The sequence below is a fragment of the Cyrtonyx montezumae genome, unplaced genomic scaffold, assembly GCF_038088225.1.
Source record: "Cyrtonyx montezumae isolate F1298 unplaced genomic scaffold, pur_monq_1.0 scaffold_3, whole genome shotgun sequence".
Lineage (NCBI taxonomy): Eukaryota > Metazoa > Chordata > Aves > Galliformes > Odontophoridae > Cyrtonyx > Cyrtonyx montezumae.
The window spans coordinates 41,268,660-41,292,642 of NW_027072034.1; the positions used below are offsets into that span (position 1 = coordinate 41,268,660).

The following is a 23,983-nucleotide window of genomic DNA, read 5'->3' on the forward strand; positions in this document are numbered from 1 at the left end:
CAATTTCTTGCAGACAGTAAAAAGTTCCAGATGAAGAAGAACTAATGTTTGGCAGTTCATGATGAGGGAATACGAGCAAGGAAGGCTTTTTTTGTGGAAGCACAGTTTGCTCTTTTCATCTATGATCTATACTACTATATTTCAACTTCATTTCAGTGTGCATAACTTGGGATACATTACATTTCAAATTATTGTTGTAAGTCTCTACAGGTCCCTTCCAACCCCTACAACTCTGTGGTCCTGTGATTCTTTCATCAGCAGCAACCAAATTGTACATTCAGCTCTTTAAAACTTCTAGCTATGGATTGCTGTGTATACAAATTGCTTCATGGACAATCTGATATGCCTTATACAGATATAATATTAGACTGCCTCAGATGAAAGAACTGGAGGCAGAATACAGAGAAAACTGTGTCTCCCATTACCTGTATTGGGTTGTTGGTTTTTTTTGTTATTTATTTATTGTTTTTTGTTTGTTTTCTTATAAACAGCAGTTGTCTATATAGCAGAAAAGAATTAGAGAATAAATCTGAATGAAGATCTGCTAGTTGTTTGAGGCCTTGTCATGCAATACATAGACTTTGGTGTAAAGTTTGGACTCAGCAGGAACTAGGTGTAAGTTGAGGCCATCTGGGTGACCTTCTCCATAGTCAGTCACTCTGTCCTATCCATATATCCTCCAATCTGCTGCTTCTCGACTCTGAAACTGATTATTTCTTTGTGTATTAATAGGTAATAACTGAAAGCATTTGAGAAGCAAATTGCTGCCTTTACAGCAAGGCTGGATGTTTTCTGAGGAATCTTACTGGGCTTACCTAAAGCCACCACAGTAATAAATAACCCAAAACAGCAGCTATTACATACATCATCACTGCAATTGTCCAGTTTGGAGAAGAGCAGGCTCAGGGGAGAACTTATCACTCTCTACAGTGACCTGGAAGGAAGTTGTAGTGAGGTGGGGGGTTGGCTTCTTGTCCCCAGTAACAGTGCAAGAGGGAATGGCCTTAAGTTGTGCCAGGAGAGCTTCAGATTGGATGTTAGGAAAAAATTATTCTCAGAAAGGGTGGCAATGCATTGGAACAAGGCGTTCAAGAAACGTGCAGATGTGGCACTGAGGAACACGGCTAGTGGGTATGGTGGAGATGTGTTGGTGGTTGGACTAGGTGATCTTAGAGGTCTTTTTCAGCATTACTGATTCCATGATCACGATGGTCACTTTTAGAAGCACTGTGTATGAACATACATACAGAACCCTGAAATCCCACTCTTTATGCTGTGCAGCTTCCTGAGACTATTTCTCGCACGTGCTAGTCTCTCCGAAAATAACACACAGATTTTACTGCGTGTTTCTGGTACATGACAGCTGCGCACTGGTGCCACTCCAAAAAAACAGACAGAGCCGAGTGCTTCAGTTTATGTTGTCGATTTTCTCCCTGCAGGTTTCTCACCGGCTCCCTTCACCTGCCCCATCCCGATCCCATGGCTGACTCGAATCACACAACTCCCGGAACCGGGCTCTCTCCTCAGCCCTCCCCGCGCCACAGCCGCCGCTAGAGGGTCGCGGAGGGGCGACATCGCCCGCTCCGTCCTCCCCCCGCCCCGCAGGTGGCGGAGCGGGCAGCAACAGGGAGGGGCCGTAGGGAAGCACCGCCCGCGGCCGCCCCCTCGTCCCCGTCCGCGCTGCCCGGCCCTACGCGTTGCCCGACTCCAGCGCCCAGCCAACACCGCGGTGTAAAGCACCTCCTTCCCTCGTGAAACAATACCCCGGGCAGAGGGAGGAGGCGAGGGCGGGGAAGGAGGGAGGGGACGGCTCTCCGGCCGGCGCGGCGGGGTGGGCCGGGCCGGCGGAGGCAGAGCCCCGGCCCCGACGGGCGGCGCGGGGGCGCCATGGAGGACGTAGGGCTGCGGAGCGGGCGGGAGCGGCTGCCCGGCGGCGTGCTGGTGGAGCCGGTGGTGCTGATGGTGGAGCAGCGGGCGGCCGAAGGCTACAGGCTGGTGGAGGTGCTGCTGACCGGCGGCGCGCCCTGGGGCTTCACGCTGAAGGGCGGACGGGAGCACGGCGAGCCTCTCATCATCACCAAGGTGAGGCGGCGGGCGACGGAGGGAGGTGCGGCTCCATGTTGGGCGCTGCTGCCAGGCTGCCCGCTCCCGGGCTGCCTCCCGGCGGCGCAGGTGCTGCGGAGGGAGCGCGTTCCCGTTAGCGCCTGGCCCGGGGAGCGCCGGCTGCCGAGCCCGGGCGGGCTGTAGGACAACAGGTTGTTGCTCGGCGTCCGCCTGCAGCTCGCTCGGAGCTCCGAGGGCACGGTCTGCCGCCTCGCAGCTGATTTCTCATTAGCACCGCGGAGAAGTAGGTGCGAGCGCTGGCAGCCGGGCTGGGGGGGGCCCGGCTGCTGAAGGAGAGAAGCCACCGTGCCGACACCGGGCTTTCTTTGCCCCTGCCCCCCCTGGCACGTGGAAAACTGTTAGGGTGACCTTTTGCATCTCTCTCCTTCTCTAAACAAAAGGTCTGTGGATAGTGACCGAATCCATGCTCCGAAGGCAGGGGGAGGGGGAAGGTTTGTAGGCGATTTTTGGCTTTTTTCTTGTCTTTTTTTTTTTTCCTAAGCCTTTCTATGCTTACAGCTTTAATCTCAGTGTATTGAGCATAAGTTTAAAAAAAAATTAAATAACGTTTTCTGGAAAATGATTTTCATCTGCCTGCAGAATCCCCGTCCCCAATAACTGCTGCATTTTCCTGTTAAGACAGCTTTCTTGTCACACAATCAGAAACACATTGAAATGGATCCATATGGAATTTTAAAAAAATCCACATTAGAAAAACATTTGGCTCTAGATCTGTAGGAAAGAAATGTATGCTATCGGTCTGCGAGTCCTGTTAGAAGTATGTGAAAAGTGTCAGAGGTCAACAAGTCATATCTTATCCACAGCAGAAATTACTCTGTTTTTATTTTTCAGCTTGTTTCATTGAGGGGTTTTCCAGCTGGTTACTTTCTTCCACTCTTGGCACTACTTTACAAAGGACTTTTCAAGTTAGGTCTCTTCAGATCATTTCTAGATCCCTCCCCTATTGCTGCTCTCCAAGAAACAACGGTCTGTATCGGCGAATGTGTGTGATAAGAGGTGACTGCATCTGTTGGCTGCTTACTGATATCCTGAATTATTGAATATCAAAACTTCTCTTTGAGAAGAGGAGAAAAGACCAACTTACTATGTGTCTAGAAGCTATCAAGTGCCAAATCCAATGGTTCCTCCATTCTGGTGAGGGCTCACTGGCGCTACATCTGAAGGCCAATCAGTGATACTTATTCCTAACGTTGCTTAGGTATTAAGTTACAGGCTTTAAATATTTGTGGCGTGAGGATGTGGCTGTGGTATGCAGGAAGAAGTGTCTGGGGATGGGAACCTTTTCAACTGTGTCTGTTACCCAGGTAATAATGAAGGGGAACCACAGCCCTCTGCCTCCTGAAACCTTCACTACTGACCTCAGGCAAAGAGACAGCCTGGGTCCTCTCCTTGTGTCTAAGGTTTTGGTGTGGATTTTTATTTGTGGTTTTTGGAAGCAAGTAAGTGTAACAAGCTAGGTGTGAAGCTTTCAGCCTGTGCCTCCTGCATCCCAGGGACTCCAAAGTCTTTAAGTGCAAAATCTTCCACTTAGTTTTGCCCACCCATGTTGGTGTGTGTTTTGTTTCTTCTGTGCAGCTTCTAGTGGTGGAAAACCACTGGGAAGAATAATTTGTACCAGGTGATTAAAGCAGGCCCTCAACTCACATTTTCCTGAGCAGAAAGGCAGATCACTAGGCCACTGCAGAAAAGGGGAACGCTACTTCATTGCTACATATTCTTCTCCTGTGGCAAGTTTAATCCCTTGCTGAGTAGGCTGGTGGTAGCACTGGTCTGAATCCTTCAAAACCTCGGTGAAAAAACTCTGATTTTGTTCGTTTGAACTATCTCTGAATGTGAGCTGGACACTGAGCTCATCTCGCTGAAATCCAGGGCTGTTCTGGGGAAGGGAAGGCATATGATGTGAAATGCCACTTTTTAAGGAGGGGAATGTGGCAAGGTGTGAATGGAGTTTCAGATAGCAGCTACTTAAGGGGGATTTCTAGAATTCTGCCTGTTTCCTTTCTCACTGCTATCTCGAAAGTGAGGTCAGCCTTTGAAGAAGTTTGCACCTTTGTGTAAATGTTGGAAGTAAATGTTTTCTGCTGTCTTTGCCCTCTCTGGGACAACTACCAGAGCCATCTGAGAAATAGCTCCAGAAAATGGTGTAGCTGAAAAATTAAAGGAAAATCTTTGGCTGTTCATTTTGCAGCACTTTCTGCATAGCAAGCTTTGATATTTGTTTCCCTGCTTGTGTGGCCATTTTACTAGCTAACAGGAAGGGAACTGTTGTTATAACAAGTATCGTGGGGGGCTGTAAGGCACCAAGAGCTGCAAAAGCTGTTTGGGAATTTCTTGTTTTAATTGAGTAGATTTCAAGCTCATAGCGTCCTTTGATCCAACAAACTACCAATAATCGCTGAGGGAAAGGCACGCTAAGCAGGAGAAACTCTATGTTTTCAGTCTCAGCGGGGAGATAAGCATGTGTGCAGCCACTGGAATGTTGGGACAAAAAACGCTGTGCGCACGCAGTGTGTGGAGAGGTCAGCCTGGAGTCACGCTGCTGTGCTGGGTACCAGGCAGCAGGAGCAGGCGTCCCTGGCTCCTGTGAGCTCTGCGGCTGAAATGAGGCCTGGAGGGGTATCCTGAGCCAGGTAGGTAGAATTTCGAGTTCACCTGCCAGCCAAGAGCCTTTCTCCGTGTTTTATTTCCTTACCTTTTTTGTTGCTCCTGCTGCAGAGGCACGGAGGACAAGAGGTACATGATATGGCTTGCTCGGTCTTTAAACAGAGCTGGTCCTAATGCTTGCCCCACCCATGTGCCACTGGTGCCGCTGATATTTAGTTAAAAAGAAAAAAAAAGCTCATAATGTTGTCATCGTGTTACTTACAGCTGTTTTTTATAATGTCCCTTAAAAATGCTTTACATTTTTTATGATCTTTGCATCTGTGCGATAACATTCTAAAAAATTGCCCAAAGGCAACTTGTTCTTGCCTAATTTGACATCTTGAAAGAGAAGACCTGCTTTGTCTAGTAAAGTGTGTGCTTCTACGGAAGGTGAAACGACTGCTCTGAGGAATTTAATTAGAAGTTTCACAGGCTGTGGCTTTTGCTTTGTTTTTCCCTCTCTCGAAAGAAACAAACTGAATATGAAGGTCTGACTGGAACTTGTGAAAATGAAAAGTTAGGGTGCTCGGCTGTGAATCTTGTGAGAGTGTCCCATACCTTGTGTTATCTTGAATGCTTTTACTTTCAAATGACTCTTATCTTTGATGCCCAGCTTGTATTGTCAATCACAGCATTGATTGTGAGTGATGGACAGAAAGTCGTTTAGCTTCTTGTGCTGGCAGTAGGTTGGAGAACTCTGAAGTTGCTCTGCAGTCGACGTTATCCTTGTCACATTAACAAATATGAAAAAGTGGTAGTGTATGCATTTCAAGAAAGAATGATGTATCATTTGAATAAATTCCTGTTTCATATCAGCTTTACAAGGGCCTACAGCCATACCTCCTCAAGCCATGATCTCATTGCAGTCTAATCTAGGCTGGGCTTGGCTGGTATTTCGGCAAGATTTCCAAGTGAAACCTGGACTGTTGCAAGAAGTTGTGTTGTTGATTTAGTAGATAAGAGTTCTTGACTCCTGAATCAGTGCTGAATTCATGCCCCAGCTGGAGGTGCTGTCTTTCCAGAAGCAGCAGTATCAGGCAGACTTGTTTATTTCTCTTAATTCCATTATACTTTCCTAATGTGTATGGTTAGGTGCGAATGGTAGTTTGTTTAACCTAATTGTTTAAATTGTTGACAGGAATGTTTCTTTATTACTTGGGTGCAGGACCTCTCCATGTGATTTGTATCAATTTATTTTTCCAGCAGTGAGTGAAATTATTACTATTTTCATCTAAGTAATTATATATAAAGTAATTATTTACCCTTTAGCCTCAAGAGCAGGCATTTGTATTGTACTGCAGTGTTTTTTTGTGGAAAACAAAAAGTATTAATGGTGCTGCAAACAGATGAAACAAAATGTTTTCTAAAATAAACACCAGTTGCCTCCCTCAAGTTAGCTGTGTACTCATAGACATTAACAGTTTTTAAACTTGACTGTGAAGTTTGGAAATTACTAACTCCTTCAACAGAAGGGCAGTCAATTGTGTGAATAACTGACCTGTAAGTTATTAGGATCTATTATGCTGTGGCTGAGAAATTGAGCTCCGATCAAGTCCTCGATATCCTACAAAATGTTTAGTCATTTCTTTCTTCAGTTCTAAAAAAGATAGTACATGAAAGCATCTTCAATGCATTTTTTTTCTAACCATATTTCCATGGTGATCAACAGCAACAAGCAGAATTACCTAGCTGTGTGGGAAATAATCTGAACACATATATTAGCTAGCGATTAAAAAGTGCATCAAATCACATTCAATATTTCTGTTTAAACCTCTGCTCAGGTTCTTAATTGATTAAATAGGTCTGTCCTTTGGGAAGACCTGGGTCTTTTCTTTCTGGTGCTTAGTTCGATAGATGAGCAATTTTAGAAGGTTATATGTTAGAGGAGGTTTAGGAGTAAAATAGCACAACGCTATCTATCTTTTCTTCTTTTACAATACCCTAAAAGTTTGTGGTTTTTCTTCAGCCCTGTAGAAACTGTTCAGGCTCGAGTGGTGTTTACATTTATCTGATTGCTGGGTCCCAGGTCTCGATTATGGGAAGAGAGGAGTTTGCTTTGCAGAAGGATACTGCTTTTCACTTGTATAAATTGACTGATGAGGGAACTGCTCTCAAATTTAGGACTTGGGCTGTTGAGTGAGCTCCCTGTTAGGGCAGTTAATATACTGGCAGATTGGTCCCCCCCTTGCTCTTGTGCTGCCAGTGGCCCAGCTTTGGAAGTCCAAAGCTCAGAGAGAGTTGTCTTGGCAAGAGCATCAAGGCTTGAAATGGCACTGGTGTTGGAAGCTCCCTTTCAAAGCTTTGTTGGCTACTGTTACACATGGTCTGCAAACTGCACAGGGGCTTGAAATGAGAGAATAAGGTTAAAAGGCGTGCAAAGCTTAGTTACATGCTTAGAAGTAAGTGGTGTGAGATTTAAGAGATGGTTGGTGTACTTTGCAGTGCTCAAACTGCAGCTTTCCTTTACATTTTGCGCTGCCTCACAGGACACAAAGGAGTAAGGATGCTGTCTCCAAAAGCAGCACTAAGAAACTCCCTTAGAATAAAAGCACACTTGTAACATTTGGATACACTGGTTTGCTTCCACACTGTTTTTCCCTCGGTTGCTTTTCCCACTGCTAGCTACGTAGACAAGATCTCTAAAATATATTGCGTTTTTCAGTTGCAAACAGAAACATTTGTGTCTGAGTCTAGCAGAATTGGTGGGTTTGTGAGAACAGTTAGCACAATAGGAGTCTATCTGAATGTTTATTAGTATGATCTATTTATAGATTAAACACCTTTTGTTTTTAGTGCAATAAATATCTTAGTTATTGCTTGTTATTGTCAGAGGGCTGCCAGTAATGCTATTTATTACTTAGTTACCCATCATGTTTGTTTATTTTTTTTAAGAGGAAAATACAGTGTGGGCTTATGTGGTGTTTGACTGTGCTTTGCTCAATAGACTGTATTTTTTTCCAGTAGAACTTGATTCATTTTGTATTCTCCGGCTTAATGAATATTTAAAGTACAGCAGTGTGGAAAGAGCATGGTAAATGGGGAATGAAACCTACTCATGAATACATTAGAGAAAACAACTCAGTAGAGGTAACCAAGCCAATGTAGCATCACATACCTGAGCATCTTTTTTTCTTGGGGAAAGCCATTTGGGTTTGGTTTTCTTATAAATCTATAATCTGTACAGAAAATGCTCCGTTTTATATAGATCTTGCTCCATGGTTGATTTTATTACTGGAGTTTAAGACAGGTCTCATACATTGAGCGAGTTTTTTTTCCTGTACATCTAGTGATACGGTGCTTGAAAAGCTTTCCAGGAGAGGTGAAGTAAAAACTGACGCAGTTATGTTGAAGCATCATCCATCCACTTAATCTGTTCAGAATTGCTTTGTGTTGTGTTACTGGTATTTTGAGTCTGTTTGACATAATGGCAGTTTTTTTTTTACCCGTCTCTAAAGGAAAATGTCAATGCCACCCTCCAAAACTTATTTTATTTTATTTTTTTATTTTTCCTTTAATGAAAGGAATGGGAACCATACCCAAAAATGTTAGGAAATTCTTTTTCTCTGATGGCACTTTTTCAGAACATCAACAGGAATGTAGTTTTTCAGACCGATTCATCAAGCTGTTAAGGAAAAGGGTAAGCTAGCAAGGATATTTGTGCAGTTAGGAGATAGTTTCTTTCACTTCACCCCCACCCTTAAAGTCATACAGTATCAGTGTTCAGTCTAAGCAATTCAGAGCATTTGTGGCAAGCACAGGTCAGGTCAGGAAGATAAGAAAATGGTTTCTGCAGTGTAACAAGTTGCTGGGGGATATTTTCAGTGGCCTTTTGAGTGTAGTCCAACTCTCCAGAAAGACTGAGCCTACTGCTTGGTAAATGCTGGAGAGGCAACTGATTACTTCATTGGGAAAATAAATAGGTTTTGTCATGTACGCAGTTGTTAAATCTTCAAGTAGAAACACAAGTAGAGAAGTTTCAATTCAAGTAGAGAATGTTCAATGGAAAAATGGAGCTGAGTATTTCCAGGTTCTTCTGAGCCCTGGTGAAACACCAAAATCAACTGAATGCTTTGTACCTTTTAGAAAAAAAGGCATGATAGCATTGGCACCGAGGGAAAGGCTTTGTGAAATATGTTCCTATACTTCTGCCTCACTCTTTATTGGTAGAAAGGAAGCCTTCCCCTCTGCCATCAGCTCCCTTAAAATCTTCGTCTTCATTTTTTGACTGATTTAATTCTTCTACTTGCTCAGCACATTCGTTATCACTGATAAATGAATTAGGAAGGCTATTATTGTGTTTCTTAGATACGGGGTTTCTAAAGAATTGTACTTGGAGAAGAGTGTTTGAAAGGCAGAGGGTAGCCCATGTTCAAGTACAGCACAAAAATGTAGAAAGTAGTGATTGCAAGCTGGAAATTGGGAAAACACAGGGGTCTCTTTGAGGCCGGGTCTCTTTGAGGCCGTGTCCCTTTGCTGAGTAACATGCTGTTTCATCCCTTCTTGCAGTTACTTTCCTAACTGAATTACATGGATTGTGATGAAGGGTCCTCATTTGGATTGTGGATTTAGGTGGCTTTATTTCTGCTACTTTCCTTGCTTCAGTCTCCTAAATGTTCTGCCAATTTTATTGCTGAAATCAATACTCTGTTGTACAGATTTGAGTTTAGCCCTTTGCATGTCATCTAGAGCAACAGCATGTTAAGTTTGGCTTTGTTTAAAGTGAAGCGTAGTAGTTTTTTAAGAAATGGAAGTATATCAACTTGAAGTAGTTTTTATTTTTTTTCCACAGAAAGAGATCCTAGTGCAAGTGTAACTTGCAATAAAAGACTGGATTTTGCTTTAGAGTGAGCTCTTGTTCCTTCTGTTGTACTCCCTCTGTAATAGACTTGCACTGAAGTCTGAATAGCTGAAGTAGAGAGAGCCATTAATGGAGAATGAGAGCACAATAAATTTGGTTCTAACTGAAATGTAGGTACTTAATGTTGTAGTGTTGTATTCAAAATAGCAGCTTCAGTACTTTTCCTCTTCAGTAAAACAAATGTTCTCAAATTCCATTACCAAGCTTTACAAACAGACTATTTTGGATTTTTATTTTATTTTTTTTTTGTCTCTTGAGATAAAACATCTTTTTTATGCACTTGCTTTGAAAGCTCCCAGCAAAGCTTTGTGAAACAAAGCAGTATCTCCCAGTTTCTTAAATAGGTCTAAAACTGTTTGGAGTCCTACTGGAAATAAGTCTGATTTTGTGCAGTGGGCACTGTAAAAAGTTACTGTTTGGGGTAACGATATTTGGGAGCTGCATATTTTTCAGTAAAAATGCTAAGCATTTAGGATAGTATCATAGAAACATGATTTCATGGTAAAGGAAATGAAACACATCCTACACAGTATCAGTTAGTCATCACTGTGTTAATTTTCTTAAACAAATAAGATGCAAAAATGAGTTGTGGGTGTCCAACTGGCTGATATCTGATGTAACCAACACTTCAACTCCTGCTAATTAGTTGGATTCAGGAGAATGAAATCATTATGGTATTGTAAATGTTTTCTTTCCTCTACAAATACATTTTTTGCAGATCTGGAAAGGAGCACATTAGATATTGTTATGAGATGTTTGCCGTTGCCTTTTTTATGGTGCAGCAAAGCATTCCGTTTGCAATCATTACATTATGTAGAAGAAAGATGTAAACATACCGTGCTCAATAAGGTAGTGTTTTGTTGGGTGTTTATTTGTGGAAAGAATGTTATCATTTTAACAGAGAAAACTTTAAGCTTTATGTGTCTGTTAAATATAATTAAAGTTTATAATAGTTATGTCAAGGCTTAAGAGAAACCTACCCTTCTCATAAACAATTTGTAATCTGTTTCTTACATAACAATATTTTGGTAAAGTGCCTTTCTTTTTAAATAGAAATGGTTATTTTAAATGTAAAATTTCTGAATTCACTTAGATTCTGCTCTAATGATATAAAGTTATTTCTACTTTCCCCAGTGTTGGCAGGGCAGAATTTAAAGCTTAGAGTAAACTTCCCTCCCTCCCATTATCTTAAACTATATATTGTTAGAATGTGCAAGACTTCCTATATTTCCTTTTCTTTTCCTCTGTTTTGTGAAAGGTAGAAGCCAACAGTTTGCTGCCCTAGTGATAAAATTTAAATTACAGTGACTATTAGTGATAGAAATTTTATTTCTATAGTCTGCCAACTGAAAGCGTCTCGTTTTTCTGGGCTGTGGGGGAGACTGCAGTCCAGAGCAGGGAGGAGGGCTGTTACTGTCCTGACACCTGGAGACCTGAGGAGTTTCTCTGATTGCTTAATCTGATGTTAGGGAGAGGTGTAAGGCAAGTCTTTTGTTGCACAACTGAATTTCTTCTGGTTGATTAAGGAATCCTCATCTTAAAAAACAGCACAGACATGACCTATTATGTCAAATGTGATTAAAGTGTGAGGGTGGAGAGGTGTGTGGCTTTGGTACCATTTTGGTTCCATGAAGCAAGTGATGAGTCTGAGCTTACAAAGTTGCAATACAGAGAAACAATTGTTAGAAATCGGGAGAGTTTTTAAATGAGTTGCCAGTTTCAGCACAAATTACTTGTGTGTTGTGCATGGTTGTATGGCATCTCAGGTGCTGACTTGGAAAAACAGTATTTCCTTATTTTTGTAAAGCTCAATTTCTTGTGGAAACAGATGTGACGCTGAAATGCTACAGCAACAGAGGCTTTAGAATCTTCTAGTAAAGCAGTGGGCCTGAATATAGGCTTTAAACTGGAAGAGGGTAGATTTAGACTAGATTTTGGGAAGAAATTCTTTACGTGATGGTAGTAAGACACTGGAACAGAAAGGCTGTGGATGCCCCATCCCTGGAAGCATTCAGAGACAGGCTGGATGGGACTTGTGAGCAACCTGGTCTAGGGGGAGGTGTCCCTGCCAATAGCAGAGGGTTGGAACTACGTGATCTTAAAGGTCCCTTCCAACACAAACCATTCTACAATATGGAAAAAGTAAGATGGTTTGTCTCAAAAGGCTGTAATTTGCAAATTAATGAGGAATAAATCCTTCACAATAGAAAATGATGCTTTGTGCTTGTGTATCTCCAGTATCTTAATAAATTTTGTATGAAAGTGTACAATTAGTTGTCTTTTTGCAAAATTAAATCCCACTACCTACACAGATGTTCTCAATGCCTCAGAAAAGTGGAAGAGATTAATGGAGGGAGACAGGTTGTCTTTACTTGAGTGATGAGAAAGCAAAACAACTAATATTTTCTCACACAAAAGCTCAACCAGGCATTTGAACCTGTGAGATTAGAGACATTTGCTAGTAATAAAGCTTCATGAGTTAATAGGTTTTGTATTCAAAACTCACATCCTTGCTGATCGCTTGAATTTCCTTCCTTTTCTGGGGACTGTGATCTACTTCACTGTTCCTTGGTGGAAACAATATACTGTTGGTGCCTGGAAGATTGGTAGTGAATTTATGGCTCACTCAAGTTTCATCAGAATGAAGGGAGCATGTGCATGTTTTGCAGTCAAACCTAAAAATATTTCTTCACTGGCACATAGCCAGCACTAACTGGAGGTTGCAGTTCTCTCCAGTGTGTGGTATCAGTGATTGGTACAATCACCCCATCACGCCCTAGCACTAAAGGTGTTGGGCTAGCACAGATTTTGCATTATAAATCCAGTGCTGCAGACAGAAGGTCTTAAGCAACCTCGTTTATTTTGGTGGAAACTGACAGGGAAATTGCATGAGCACTTAATTAACCGATTAGAGGGAGTGGAGATGAGTAGCAGGGAGTGGCAATGTGGTGGTGTGCAGTCACACACCCAGCACTGACTTGCAGACTGTAGTCTGGATGACTTGCAGTGAAAATCCATTTGAACTGTGGAAATTGCTTTAGAGAACACTGGACCAGAACTTAGAACTTCTGAATCTTCATTTGGGAGCCATTCAAATCCACTTCTTTCATTTCACCATTTCAACAAGTGCATCCAGCCATCTTCTGAATATAAAATGGATGCTGCTAATGAAATCCTGGTAAAAAGAAAACATTTTTGTTTGCTTTAATTTCTAATTGCAGAAAGTGCCACCTCAAGTATGAATTTTTAGGAGAATATGTTCACTAAATCAATACTAAATTAAGTAATACTGTATTACAGCTAGGTCTGCATCTGCTGTGGGTATCTGTCTAAATTCTTGGAATTTTCTGCTATCTGACAGATGCCTACTGCAGTTCAGAATGCTTTTTTATTGTGCTTTAGGGAAGTTTCTGTATGGACTTCCTTGTGCAGCTTGTTTGATATGCAATTAAAAAAAAATTAATTTCACAAGTAGTAACAATTGGTCCATTAATACTGGTAGGGAGTATTGCCTGTTTAAAAACTTCTGGGCTTTGGACTGAGAAGTTTTCTTTTGAATTTCTGATTTGTTTGTTTGTACCAGTTCCAGTCCTAACTTAAATTCTTCTTGGAAAGCCAGGTCTAGATCTGGACTATTTCAAAACATTTCTAGGAAAATTCTACAGGGATGTATTTCACTGTTAATGGTGAGAATAGCTTTCACCTTGTAAAGCTTCAATTTACAACTGAAGTCAGTGTCCTGAATATCAGCTCCTCTCCAACTCCCAAAACAACAAAAAAAGAAACCACACCCAAAACAATGTAAAGGCTTCAGGCACTGGATGTTCTATTGCTTTTGCCCTACATCTATGGGAGGGAGGAAAACACATCCTATATGGCCATGGGATCTGAAATGTTATGGTGTGCGCTTGTGAGGATGGTGGGCTAGGATTGTGTGTGCAACACTTCATTGTGGAAATCTTGGAAATCTGGTCATTTTTCAGAGTGAAAGGTGCTGCAAATGTGATACTCTCCTGATTGTTTTTGTATAGTTATTTGTCTTTATTTATTTATTTATTTATTTATTTTTAAGGGAACACAAAGGACATGTGGCATCCATGTTATTTATCTTCTGAATTGCTGCTTTCCTAACCAATAGGAGCAGTGGTAGCTTGTTGTTTCCTGTTGGAGATCAGTACTGCTAGAGGGGTTGGGGTTACTTGACTCCAAGTTTGGGTTTCTCTTCGTTTGTATTCAAGAATTATATCTCCAGATTCTGGACGAAGTATATTGTAGTTGTTGCTTCTTTCCAACGTTCAGTCTTGGTCTGATTTCCTTTAACCTGTTCCAGTTTTCTCTAATTGTTACCTAGAAGTCCCATTTCCGTATTGTTTTCCCAACCTAACTGGCTATGGACTCAGTTGAACAGACAAAATCTTTATTAATTTCTCTTGGTTTACTGTTTCTATCTGTAGATCTAGATATTTTCACTTGATTCATCTGTCTGCAGGTTGAGCTACGTGTCCTCTTTTGTTTTCCTTGTCAACTCTGTTTAAAGCACCAACCTTACAAAATATTTTGTGTGAAGGATCTCCTCATAGGACTTGTAGTTGATTGTCTTCCAACAGCTGTGCACATTTGTAGTCCTTTGACTCAAGCAACAGAAGGCATGTATACATAACATGCGCATTCTGTGAGTTAACTTCTCTTTCCAGTTAGGACCAGAGGAGAATAACAAAGTAGCAAACTGGCTTTAACATACAGTTGACACTGAAAGGAATTTTCCATTCTTGTACATTCCAGGCATTGTGGTTGTGGAAGGAAAGCAGCAACACCTTATGACCTATAGCATATTCTAGTGTTTTGGTTTTTTTAGTTTAAAAACTATGTGTGTGTGTGTGTATGTATGTGTGTATATATATGTATAGTTGTGAGTTTCAAATGTGTTTTGTTTTTATCTGGTGTAAGTTCACAAATCAATTTCCTGAACTGACCAAAATTATGATGATGGAAAAAAGAAGAACTTAAGATTTTAATAAACAGCCATCTAAAGTTTGTGTTGCATCCCTGTTGAGAACAGGGAGAGCGTCGTCTTGGGCTTCATAAACAAGGATGCAGTCACCATAAATAAGTCCTTTTTTCGGCCTCTGGAGCTTATTGCCCTGACTGTTGACGTAGAATTTCAGTTTATTAAAAAGATGCTGAAAATTCTGTAAGGTGCTGGAAAGAAGCATAATTCCTTGAAAACTGACAAAATATATTTTGCTCGAGGAGGTTGAAGCACAGACCAAAGTTCAATTTATTTTTAACTAGAAAACATGAAGATTTGCCAACTTCCACTGAAATCACAGTAGTAGTTGCTAATCTTAAGAGCAAGGTTCCATGGCGAGCTTATTTCTGTGTTGCTTATTGTTTGTTTCTTTTGTTTGTCTTTGCAAAGCTACTTGCTTTATGTAAAACTAGTGATTGGACTCAGTATCAGGAGAGTAGATCACAAATTGAGTCTTGATCTAGTAGACCCTCTTGATATTGCATCTGTTAAAAAGCAGGAGCATGCTTTGGGATTCTAAGCCAAAATGCTTTGAATTGTATGGTGGCAAAGTAAAAAGCAAATCTGAAGATCTGTATTCTTTAAGATACGTTGGTTAGTCACAGGGGAGCTGAACAGTGAAACTTTTGACTGATACCATTCAGGTTAAGTACAGGAAGGAACAGGTTTTGTTTTGTATTACATCATGTTTGCAGGATACTTGAATGAAAATATGTGGCTTTGTTGGTGTTCAAACACAGCTTTGTAATCCCTGTTTTTCCACGATTATGAGGTTGTTTATATAAGATACGAAATCAGTTCATACTCTAAAATTGTACAGTATTTTCATTCATAAATTAAACTCTAGATGACTTGGGAGTAGAGTGGTTAGAGCTGTGAATTTCTTCAGTCATTCTGCATTATTCTGCTTGTCTGTTTTCTAAAGAACTAGGATTTCTTCAGTAGTTCTTGAAGTATCAGTGAAACTACACAGATAGAAGTTGTAGCTAAACAATTTTACCTAATGCCCTATTCCTGTATAATGTTTCTATATCTGTATTGTTTTCTGTTTGTTTCAGTGATTTTTAACCTCATATTTAACACTGTTAGTATTCAGAGGTAAAGTATCCTTTGTAGGTTTTTCTCTGAATTGCAGAAAAGTCTAATTCTCTTTTCAAAGAGCCCATCTTAACTGTGAAAGTAAAGGCTTCTTAAAATAGTCAGAGTTGACAAATGGATTTTGTCATACCACCCTTAATGATGTGTAAATATACATGAATCACATCCTGTTTTTAATGAAAATCAAAGGTTGCTGTACAGTAGGTAGGAACATATTCCAGGTTCTTTGGTACGAAGTTAGTATAGCAAACCTCAGTGACTATTCCAAGATACTGCCTCTGTTGGTGCAGAGGGCTAGAGTTTTGTCAAATTCTGTTTGTGCACACCCACATGTTCCTATCTGTTATCATTTCATTTCTGCTTTTGAGTTTGGATTATTTCCAGAATCTAGGAAATTATCAGTGTGAATTCCCTTTGAAAAACAAGTGTCTAAAAAATGTGGATTTTTTTTTTCTGGATACTGAGCCAAGTAAAATCTCTTATCTCAAAAGAGATTTAAATGTGTCTATCTCCAAGACTTTAGTCAGCTGCAGGATTTTTTTTTTCCTGTAGTGTTGTTTCTCATTTATCTGCTTGTGCTCCTTAGTAAAAGTGCAGGTGCTCATTGCGCGCTGAAAACAGCAGAACAGCATATGAGAGAATGAGCTTGTGTAGGTTGAACTGCTGCTGATTCTTTTTTCACCTGTAGAGCAACTTTGTCTTTCTCCTTGAAGCATGTTGGCAGGCATTTCTGTCAGGAAGATACTGCAAGTAGTGACATGGAGGTAGACAAATATTTGAAGCAGTCTTAATACTGATGCAGCAACATAGCATGTGTTGCTCAAAGGTAAGCTAAATAAACACTGTAGAGGGAATTGTGTAGTAGAAGTAAAGCATTTACATGGAGAATCTGATACTTCTGATTCATGTGCACTTTGTGTCAGGCAGTATCTGTCTTTTTGCAGTATATTTTCTCTCTTTCAACTCTACATAATACTGATGACCAGCCACTTTCTGGCTTCTATCACTTAGCAAAAAGGCCAAAAATGTGCGCAAGTGATCTGTAATGTTATGTTAATTAGCCTGCAAGTGTTGATGTACCAGTGGGATTTCACTGAAGATGGTAGTGATGTAAGCAACAGCCTTGGTTATGAATTTGGACTCTTGTATCTTCTACTACTAGTGACCATCTCCACTGGTGGTGGCTCCCTGTTTTCATAAGAAATGTGCAATAAGCAACTAACTACACAGCCTAAGGCATGTTGTTGTAAAAAATGGTAGTCTAGTAATAAAATATGTGGATACACTACATGTTCTTTGGTGACTTGAAATCTGCTTCCCTTTAGCAAAACAAGACGTAGCTCCTCCACCCTTATAGATAGCCTGCGCTGACTGTAGGGCCAGCAGAAGGGATTAAAGCTTAAGGTTGCCCACTTGGACTTGCTTTGAGCAACATACCCTATGTAGTCTTTTAACTTTGCATTGAAAGTTAAGTGCTTGCAGAAAAAGTTGAAGTATGTAGTTCCCTTCACATGTGTTTTGAAACGTAAATCTGAAGAAATCTACACTTAATTTATGTTTCGTTGTAGCAGTAACTTCATTTTGTTCTTCTGAAAAGAATTCAGAATCACCTTCCCAGTGCTTCTGAGGAATCTGCTTCTCACTCTGCCAGACCAGCAACACGCTTGAAGCTGCCTGAAGAATGTAGTAAAAAACTTCCTGAAATTTTATGAATATTTAACTTCTGGAAGGTAGAAACTTGTACTGTCATGTTTGAAGTGCTCACCACACAGCTGTGGGATTTGGTATTCCATGCTTTGAGACAATCCTGTGACTTGCTTGGAGGTACAATCCTGAGAGGGTGTGCAAGAGCAGCAGAGGTAATTACAAAAGAAAGATCAAAATAGCAGCAGTTTGAGTTATCTCAGAGGCTGTATCAGTTGCATGATTCTATTTCTCACAAGGAAAACGTCCTGAGGGAGCCTACGTCATGCTGATGTATGGTTGCTCTGTCATAACTTGGCTGGAGTCAGCTTTGTGACTCTGTGAGCACGGGAGATAGATTAAGACATTGTTTCTTGTTGCTTTGTAGTTTCAGAGGGAAAGAACTACAGGAAATAAATGTGGCAAACACATTTAAACGGGTCACGCACCTAGTGATATACTGGGCATCCCACTGATGAGGAAAACATCTTGCCAATGTAAAGATTTCCATCAAAGACTAGGCATGGTTATTTTTTTCTTTATTTTTTGATTTGCTGGAGTCGCTGTATAATGTCTTGCAGAAAAATTCTGTATATTCTCAGCAGCATTTAATTTATTGTACATTTTAAATTTCAGACGTTTTGAGAGAGCCATTATGGTGTTGAGAGTACACGTCCTGCTGGTTCAGATTGGGAGTAAATAGCTGTTAACTCTGGAAAGCTTATGGGGGACACTAATTTCAATTGAAGCCTTATTGCTTAGGAAGATTCTGGTTAATTTTATTTAAGTGACTACTTACAGAGTCACTGCAAAGTGAGAAGAAAATTTGTCAACTGTTTTTGTTTAGTTGTAAACAAATGCAATTGGAAGGATTTTATTTGGTCAGAATTTGACCTTGGCATTCTGAGCTTTTGTCAAACCAGTGTTGACCAGCCCTAGTTAGAGTCTAGACATGCAATTTCCTCATGCATATTTAAAGTTCTTGGCTCAGATTCTTTTATTTTATAGATGATAACTGGGGTTAGTGATGAATCTGTCAGTAATAAACCTCTGTCAGTATAGACTTTCTTTGTAGTGATTACTGTTCAGTTCAGACTGGATGAACCAGCTGTTACTTTCAAGCCAGTAACATTTCATTTTAGTAAATACAATGGATAAAGACACAGATTTGTATCAGTCTCTTGCATTTTTTAAAACAAGCTTCTGTTAAACTTTGGCATTTAAATAGACTCAAAATAGTCTTTATGCTCCATATGCAATGTTGGCTTGGATCTTAAAAGCTAAATGACACAGCACACAGTTAAAAGATTTTAATAGGATAACTATATTCCCATATCTCTTTTCCTTTGTCATTGGCTGCATTTGTATACTTCCATAAATGTCCTTGTCTCCAGAGTCAGAGCTCTGATTCTGTAGCTCTTTGACTTGAGGTAGTCTTTCTTTGAATATCTATTTTATAGATACAGCTTTCCAGTGCTGTTTTTGAAAATCTGGTTGCTTTTGAAAACAGTACCTGTTACTTCTCCTAACTATAAGGTATTGCCTAGATACAGAATGGACGTGCACCTCTCTAAAAATTACCTATAGTTGTATCCTTCACTTCTAAGTAAAAAAAAAAAAAGTCTCGATTTTGCTAGCTTTATGCATTCTACTATATTTCCACTTTTGAGTGCTCTTTATTTTATGGCTAGATTTCCTCCTTCCTTCCCTTCTTTCTCCTCAGCATAGTGTGACAGGGATATTGTCTGGGCATTTGTGTCTGCTGTATCTAGGAATGTGAGGGCAGCCATAGTGAGCAAGGACAAAGTCTAGTCAACCTGGTTTTCTGTTTTTCCTAGTACCTGGTAGTTAATAATTGAGGAATGCCTTTAAGAAGCAGGTGAAACATGACGTAATTTACTTTAACTATTTCCCATCCTTCTGATACTGTCTTTAAATAGCAAGTTAGAGCTATCTGAAGCATTTTTGTTTAAATTCAGCTAACAGCCTAGTTGATGGAGAATCTGTTTGAAAGTTTTTTCATTTAAACACTATTTTTATACTTTGCCCTCCAAGGGCAGTATGATTTATACTTGCATTTAAGAAAAAGATACTATTTTACACATCTGTCTGTTAAATGACTTCATTATATTTCTGAAAAGTAACTGTCCATCTCCATATTTGTGTATTCATAATGATATATATTATGCACTGAGTATGTGATAATTCTCTTCACATCTTTTCTAAGCTCAAATCTGTCCTAATTAAATTGTTTTCCTGTAGATGTCAGTCAGTATTCCTGAGTAGACTGTCACCTTTGTCACTTACCTTTCTCAGTTTGGCTGGATACTTGCTTGGATGGGATGATGACAACTGTACAAAATTTTCTGTTTATGACGCCGTGAAGCATTGGCATTAATACCATAGTGTCCAAATGGGACACTGTGGTATTACCAAGTTATTATATTATTATTACCAATTAATAGTACCAAGCGTTCTCTTTTGCATAATTCCGAATGTTTGTTTACCTGTCTGTTGCTTCACACTGAACTGAGCATGGTCCAACGTGATACCAGGTATCTGGCATTCTCATCATTACCTGTGGTTCTGTATTTACTGCTTGTTGGTGTGTAGTTTTATTTTGTATGTTGTAACTTATCTACAGTGACTTTAAGCAATGCAGTATTTTCTTGCATGGCTCTTTGAAGCCAGCAGAACTTTGTCTAACCCAAATAATTCTTCATCGTCAGTAAACTTGGATTGTTCATCATGTTGCTGATTTTTTTTTTTTTAAAGAAAATAAATGTGTGGAACTGTGTTGGCTATAGTGTAGAAACTGGATGACTTATTTTCATTCACACAAGAGGGACATCAAGGCCCTGGAGCGTGTCCAGAGAAGGGCAGCGAAGCTGTGAGGGGTCTGGAGCGCAGCCTTATGAGGAGTGGCTGAGGGAGCTGGGATTGTTCAGTTTGGAGAAGAGGAGGTTCAGGGGACGTGTTATTGCTCTCTATAAATATTCTTCCCCAAAAGAGTGGTCAGGCACTGGAATGGGCTGCCCAGGGTGGTAGTGGAGTCACTGACCCTAGAGGTATTTAAAGAACATTTAGACATTGTGTTGAGGAACATGGTTTAGAGGGAGCAATTGGTGATGGGTGGATGGTTGGACTGGATGTTCCTGTAGGTCTTTTCTAACCTTGGTGATTATATGATTCCTGTCTTCTAACTGGGTATTTGAGAGAACTTTAAATATATTTTCCTTCAGTGGTTTTGGGATTAAAAAAAAAAAAACCTGTTGTATTGCTTGGATAATTTTTCCCCATGTTGGTTCCTTCAAAGAATTTCAATACAACCGTGAGATAGAAGACAGTACAGATTCTGTGGATTTCTACAGCAGACAGAAAAGATGTCATCAGCAAATTAGTAGAAAGTACAGTGGTCTTACAGCTTCCTGCAGTTCTCATGATGGTCACGTGGGGCCTGCTGTAAAGATTAATTTTATATACCTCCTTCACTTAGTGAGGTTCCAAGTTTGTGAATGAGAGGCCGTGTTCTGTGGTATGAATTGCTTTAGTGGATAGTCTAGTCTTCATTTGTTGAAGGTTTTTTTGCCTTTCTCACTCTTGCTGATGCTTCAATTTGTGATTATTCCGTTGATGCTTCTTTTGTAATAAATTGCTTTGGTATGTGGGGATTTTGTAGATGGTTTTTTTTCTGAAACTTTTTTTCATTGAAAGCTTTGCATACTGTTTCACTTAACCATTAGTATTAATGTGACAACTTGCTCTGTGCCTGCATTACGTACAGATGGTTACAAAGCTTGTTGCTGCAGCTCCAAATTACTGATTTTCAGTTTCCCAGATAAAACGCGGAGGCTCCTTTCTTGATCTCTGGAAGTTTCTAGTTGAGTTTTTGGAATTTGTTAGAATAACAGCACTGTGGTTTTAAGTTAGCAGGAAGAACTGTGTACAAAATAAAACCATGTGGTCCTATTGCTCTTCAGAGAATTACTTGAAATGAAAGCTGATTTGCAGTGCAAGTGATGTGCTTGATCTCACAGACACCTTCACAAAGGCAGCTTTAAACAAGCAGCTGTATTTTTTATACCACAGTGCTCCTAAACTTTGTTTATAAGTCAAAAGCCTGATTCCGTTTTCCAATTGGGATAATTACTGGAAGAATTCGAACATATTTTGCTTTGTGCAAGACTGTACGCACATGCACACACACAGGAACAACCTAATTATTTTTGTAAATTAAGCATTCTTTAAATTGTTGCCTAATAAGATAATTGACCTTGTCTTCTCTTCAGAAGGCAGCTGTTTCTCAGTAAGGCAGTCGTTTTTGTTGGGCTCCAGGCCATCCAGTCACTTCTTGGATTCTCTGGACAGTCCCAACTTGCTGATCTTCAGAGATTATTCAGTTCTGCTTCTGTTTCTGAGGCTCTGATACAGGAGGATGACTGTGCCCAAAACTATTTTCATCCATTCACAATGCTGTGTGCTTTTTTATTTCTGTGTCTCTTACTGCAACATTATCTGCTTATATTTCTTTTGTTCCATTTCTCCAAGTGCTTAGACAATACAATTCACTTACCCAGCATCATCCATGTGTGTATGTCATTTGCTTTTCTCAGGTTCTGGGAAGCTTTTGTTCTGTAATAAAGCCATAGAGTTATAATGTTATTCCCCTTCCTTTATTTACAGAAGAGGCCTCAAGTTTGGGTGAGCTTTCTGAAATACGAAGTCTTTGGATAAGTTTCTTTTTTTCTTGTGTCACAAGTGGGGAAATTTTACTGGAAAATCAGAGCACATGAGGTTATGTTGTGAACTGGGTTTTACCCGGGGGCCTGGATCTCAGGATTTGAAAAAAGAAAGCGCTTCTCTCTTCAGATCTCATTTTGGCAAAAGAAACTTCATTGTCAGGCTCAGACTTCCTTTGCAATCACCTTCTGTTATTTTGTCACACCCTTGTTCACTTACATCTGTCTGAGCTCAGCTGTGCTTTACTTAAGTGAAAATATCATGACTCCCACTGTACTGTGTAGGCTGGCTGATGGGAAAATCCAGCAGACTGGCTTGTTAGCCAAGCTGTGGGTTTGGTTTACTGAAAATCTACTAATTAACTGCAAGATGCCAGACTGCCTATGTTTGTGTGCAAGAAAGCTATGCAGCACTTAGGCTGAGTTACTTGCAGATGGTTTCCTATACATTTCTATCAGTTGATTTTTTTTTTCATGTTTGAATATAAGGAGTTGACACTGGCATAACAAAAGGTGAAATAAAATGTACAGAAGTAGGCAAAAACTTATTGTTTGTTCTCATCATTCCCACATCTTTTTCTAGTATAAGCCTTACTTGGATTTTTGTATTGTGTTGTTAAATAACTAAGGAGGAATTTGTGATCTGTTTTTATGATTGTTCTGAGTAGTCTTAGCACAGACCAATCTATGAAGGGTTTCTGCTGCTTAGTCCTTTCACGCAGGGGTATTTGGCAACTATAACCTTCCAGTACTTTCAAACAAAAAATAGAGCAGCAGTCTATAGTATTGCTATCTATGAGATAAATGAGACCATTTTAAGGCTGTCCTTGCAAAAACAATACAGAATCACAGAATGGTTTGGGTTGGAAGAAGCCTTTAAGATCATCCAGTTCCAACCCTCTGCTATAGGCAGGGACACCTCCCTCTAGATCAGGTTGTTCAAAGCCCCATCCAGCCTGGCCTTGAATGCTTCCAGGGAGGGGGTATTCACAGCTTCTCTGGGCAACCTGTTCCAGTATCTCACCACCCTCATAGTAAAGAATTTCTTCCTGATACCTAGTCTATCCTCTTCCAGTTTTAAAACCATTTCCCCTTGTCCCATTGCTACCTGCCCTTCTTAAAAGTGCCTCCCCAGCTTTCTTGTAGGACCTCTTCAAGTGTATGTATTTATATATGTTTTTTTTTCTCCTTTCCATTTGGTTGAGTGACGAGAACTTTCAAGAATTTTGCAGTTTAGAGCCACTCTCCTGTAGCAGAGCGAGGCAGCTGAATTCTCAGTCCAAGATCCATCTATTAAGTAGGAAAGAAAAATCTGGTCTTCAGCCTTATTGTTCTACCATTTTGTACAATCTGTAGACAATTAAAAGAACAAGGTAAGAAAATATTGTTTGCTTTTGCTCTGTATAAATAAATGGAAGTGAGCATAATAGCAGCCAAAGGAAACATTCCTCTGTGATTGCAGCAGGGCTTGTCCAAAATAATAGAGTCGGTATTTTATAAATGCTTGGTTTGCCTTCGTTGTTTAACATTTTAGTCTCTTTAATGTATTTGGGTGCATACCGGGATAAGTGTAAAATTTCAAAATCCAGTGGTGGAAGTCTTCTAAGACAGGACCACCTGCCATGTCTGCTGCTCAAATTTCTGTGTTACATTATTTCTTTGTTGCGAACTGAGGATGCTACTGGGTTAAGGTACTACTTGGAATTAAGCCTTTTCTGGTTGCCACTTCCTTGGTGTTGGAACAAGAAGTTTTAGTCAAATTTCGTGGGGTGGAAATCTTACGAAAAGTGATACCTGTTCAAATCAAGT

At 40.2% G+C, this 23,983-nt stretch overlaps 1 protein-coding gene across 2 annotated transcripts in view; it reads left to right on the plus strand.

Moving 5' to 3' along the window:
• The first annotated feature begins 1,852 nt into the window (after positions 1-1,852).
• The window catches only part of SHROOM2 (shroom family member 2), a 116,336-nt gene continuing 94,205 nt past the window's right edge, over positions 1,853-23,983 (plus strand). Inside the window, exon 1 of one of the 2 annotated variants that reach the window (XM_065741356.1) lies at positions 1,853-2,082. In XM_065741356.1, the coding sequence (XP_065597428.1) occupies positions 1,888-2,082 (195 nt within the window). In that variant the 5' untranslated portion in view covers positions 1,853-1,887. The remainder of the gene's footprint in view (positions 2,083-23,983) is intronic. The other variant, XM_065741355.1, reaches the window with a different exon arrangement.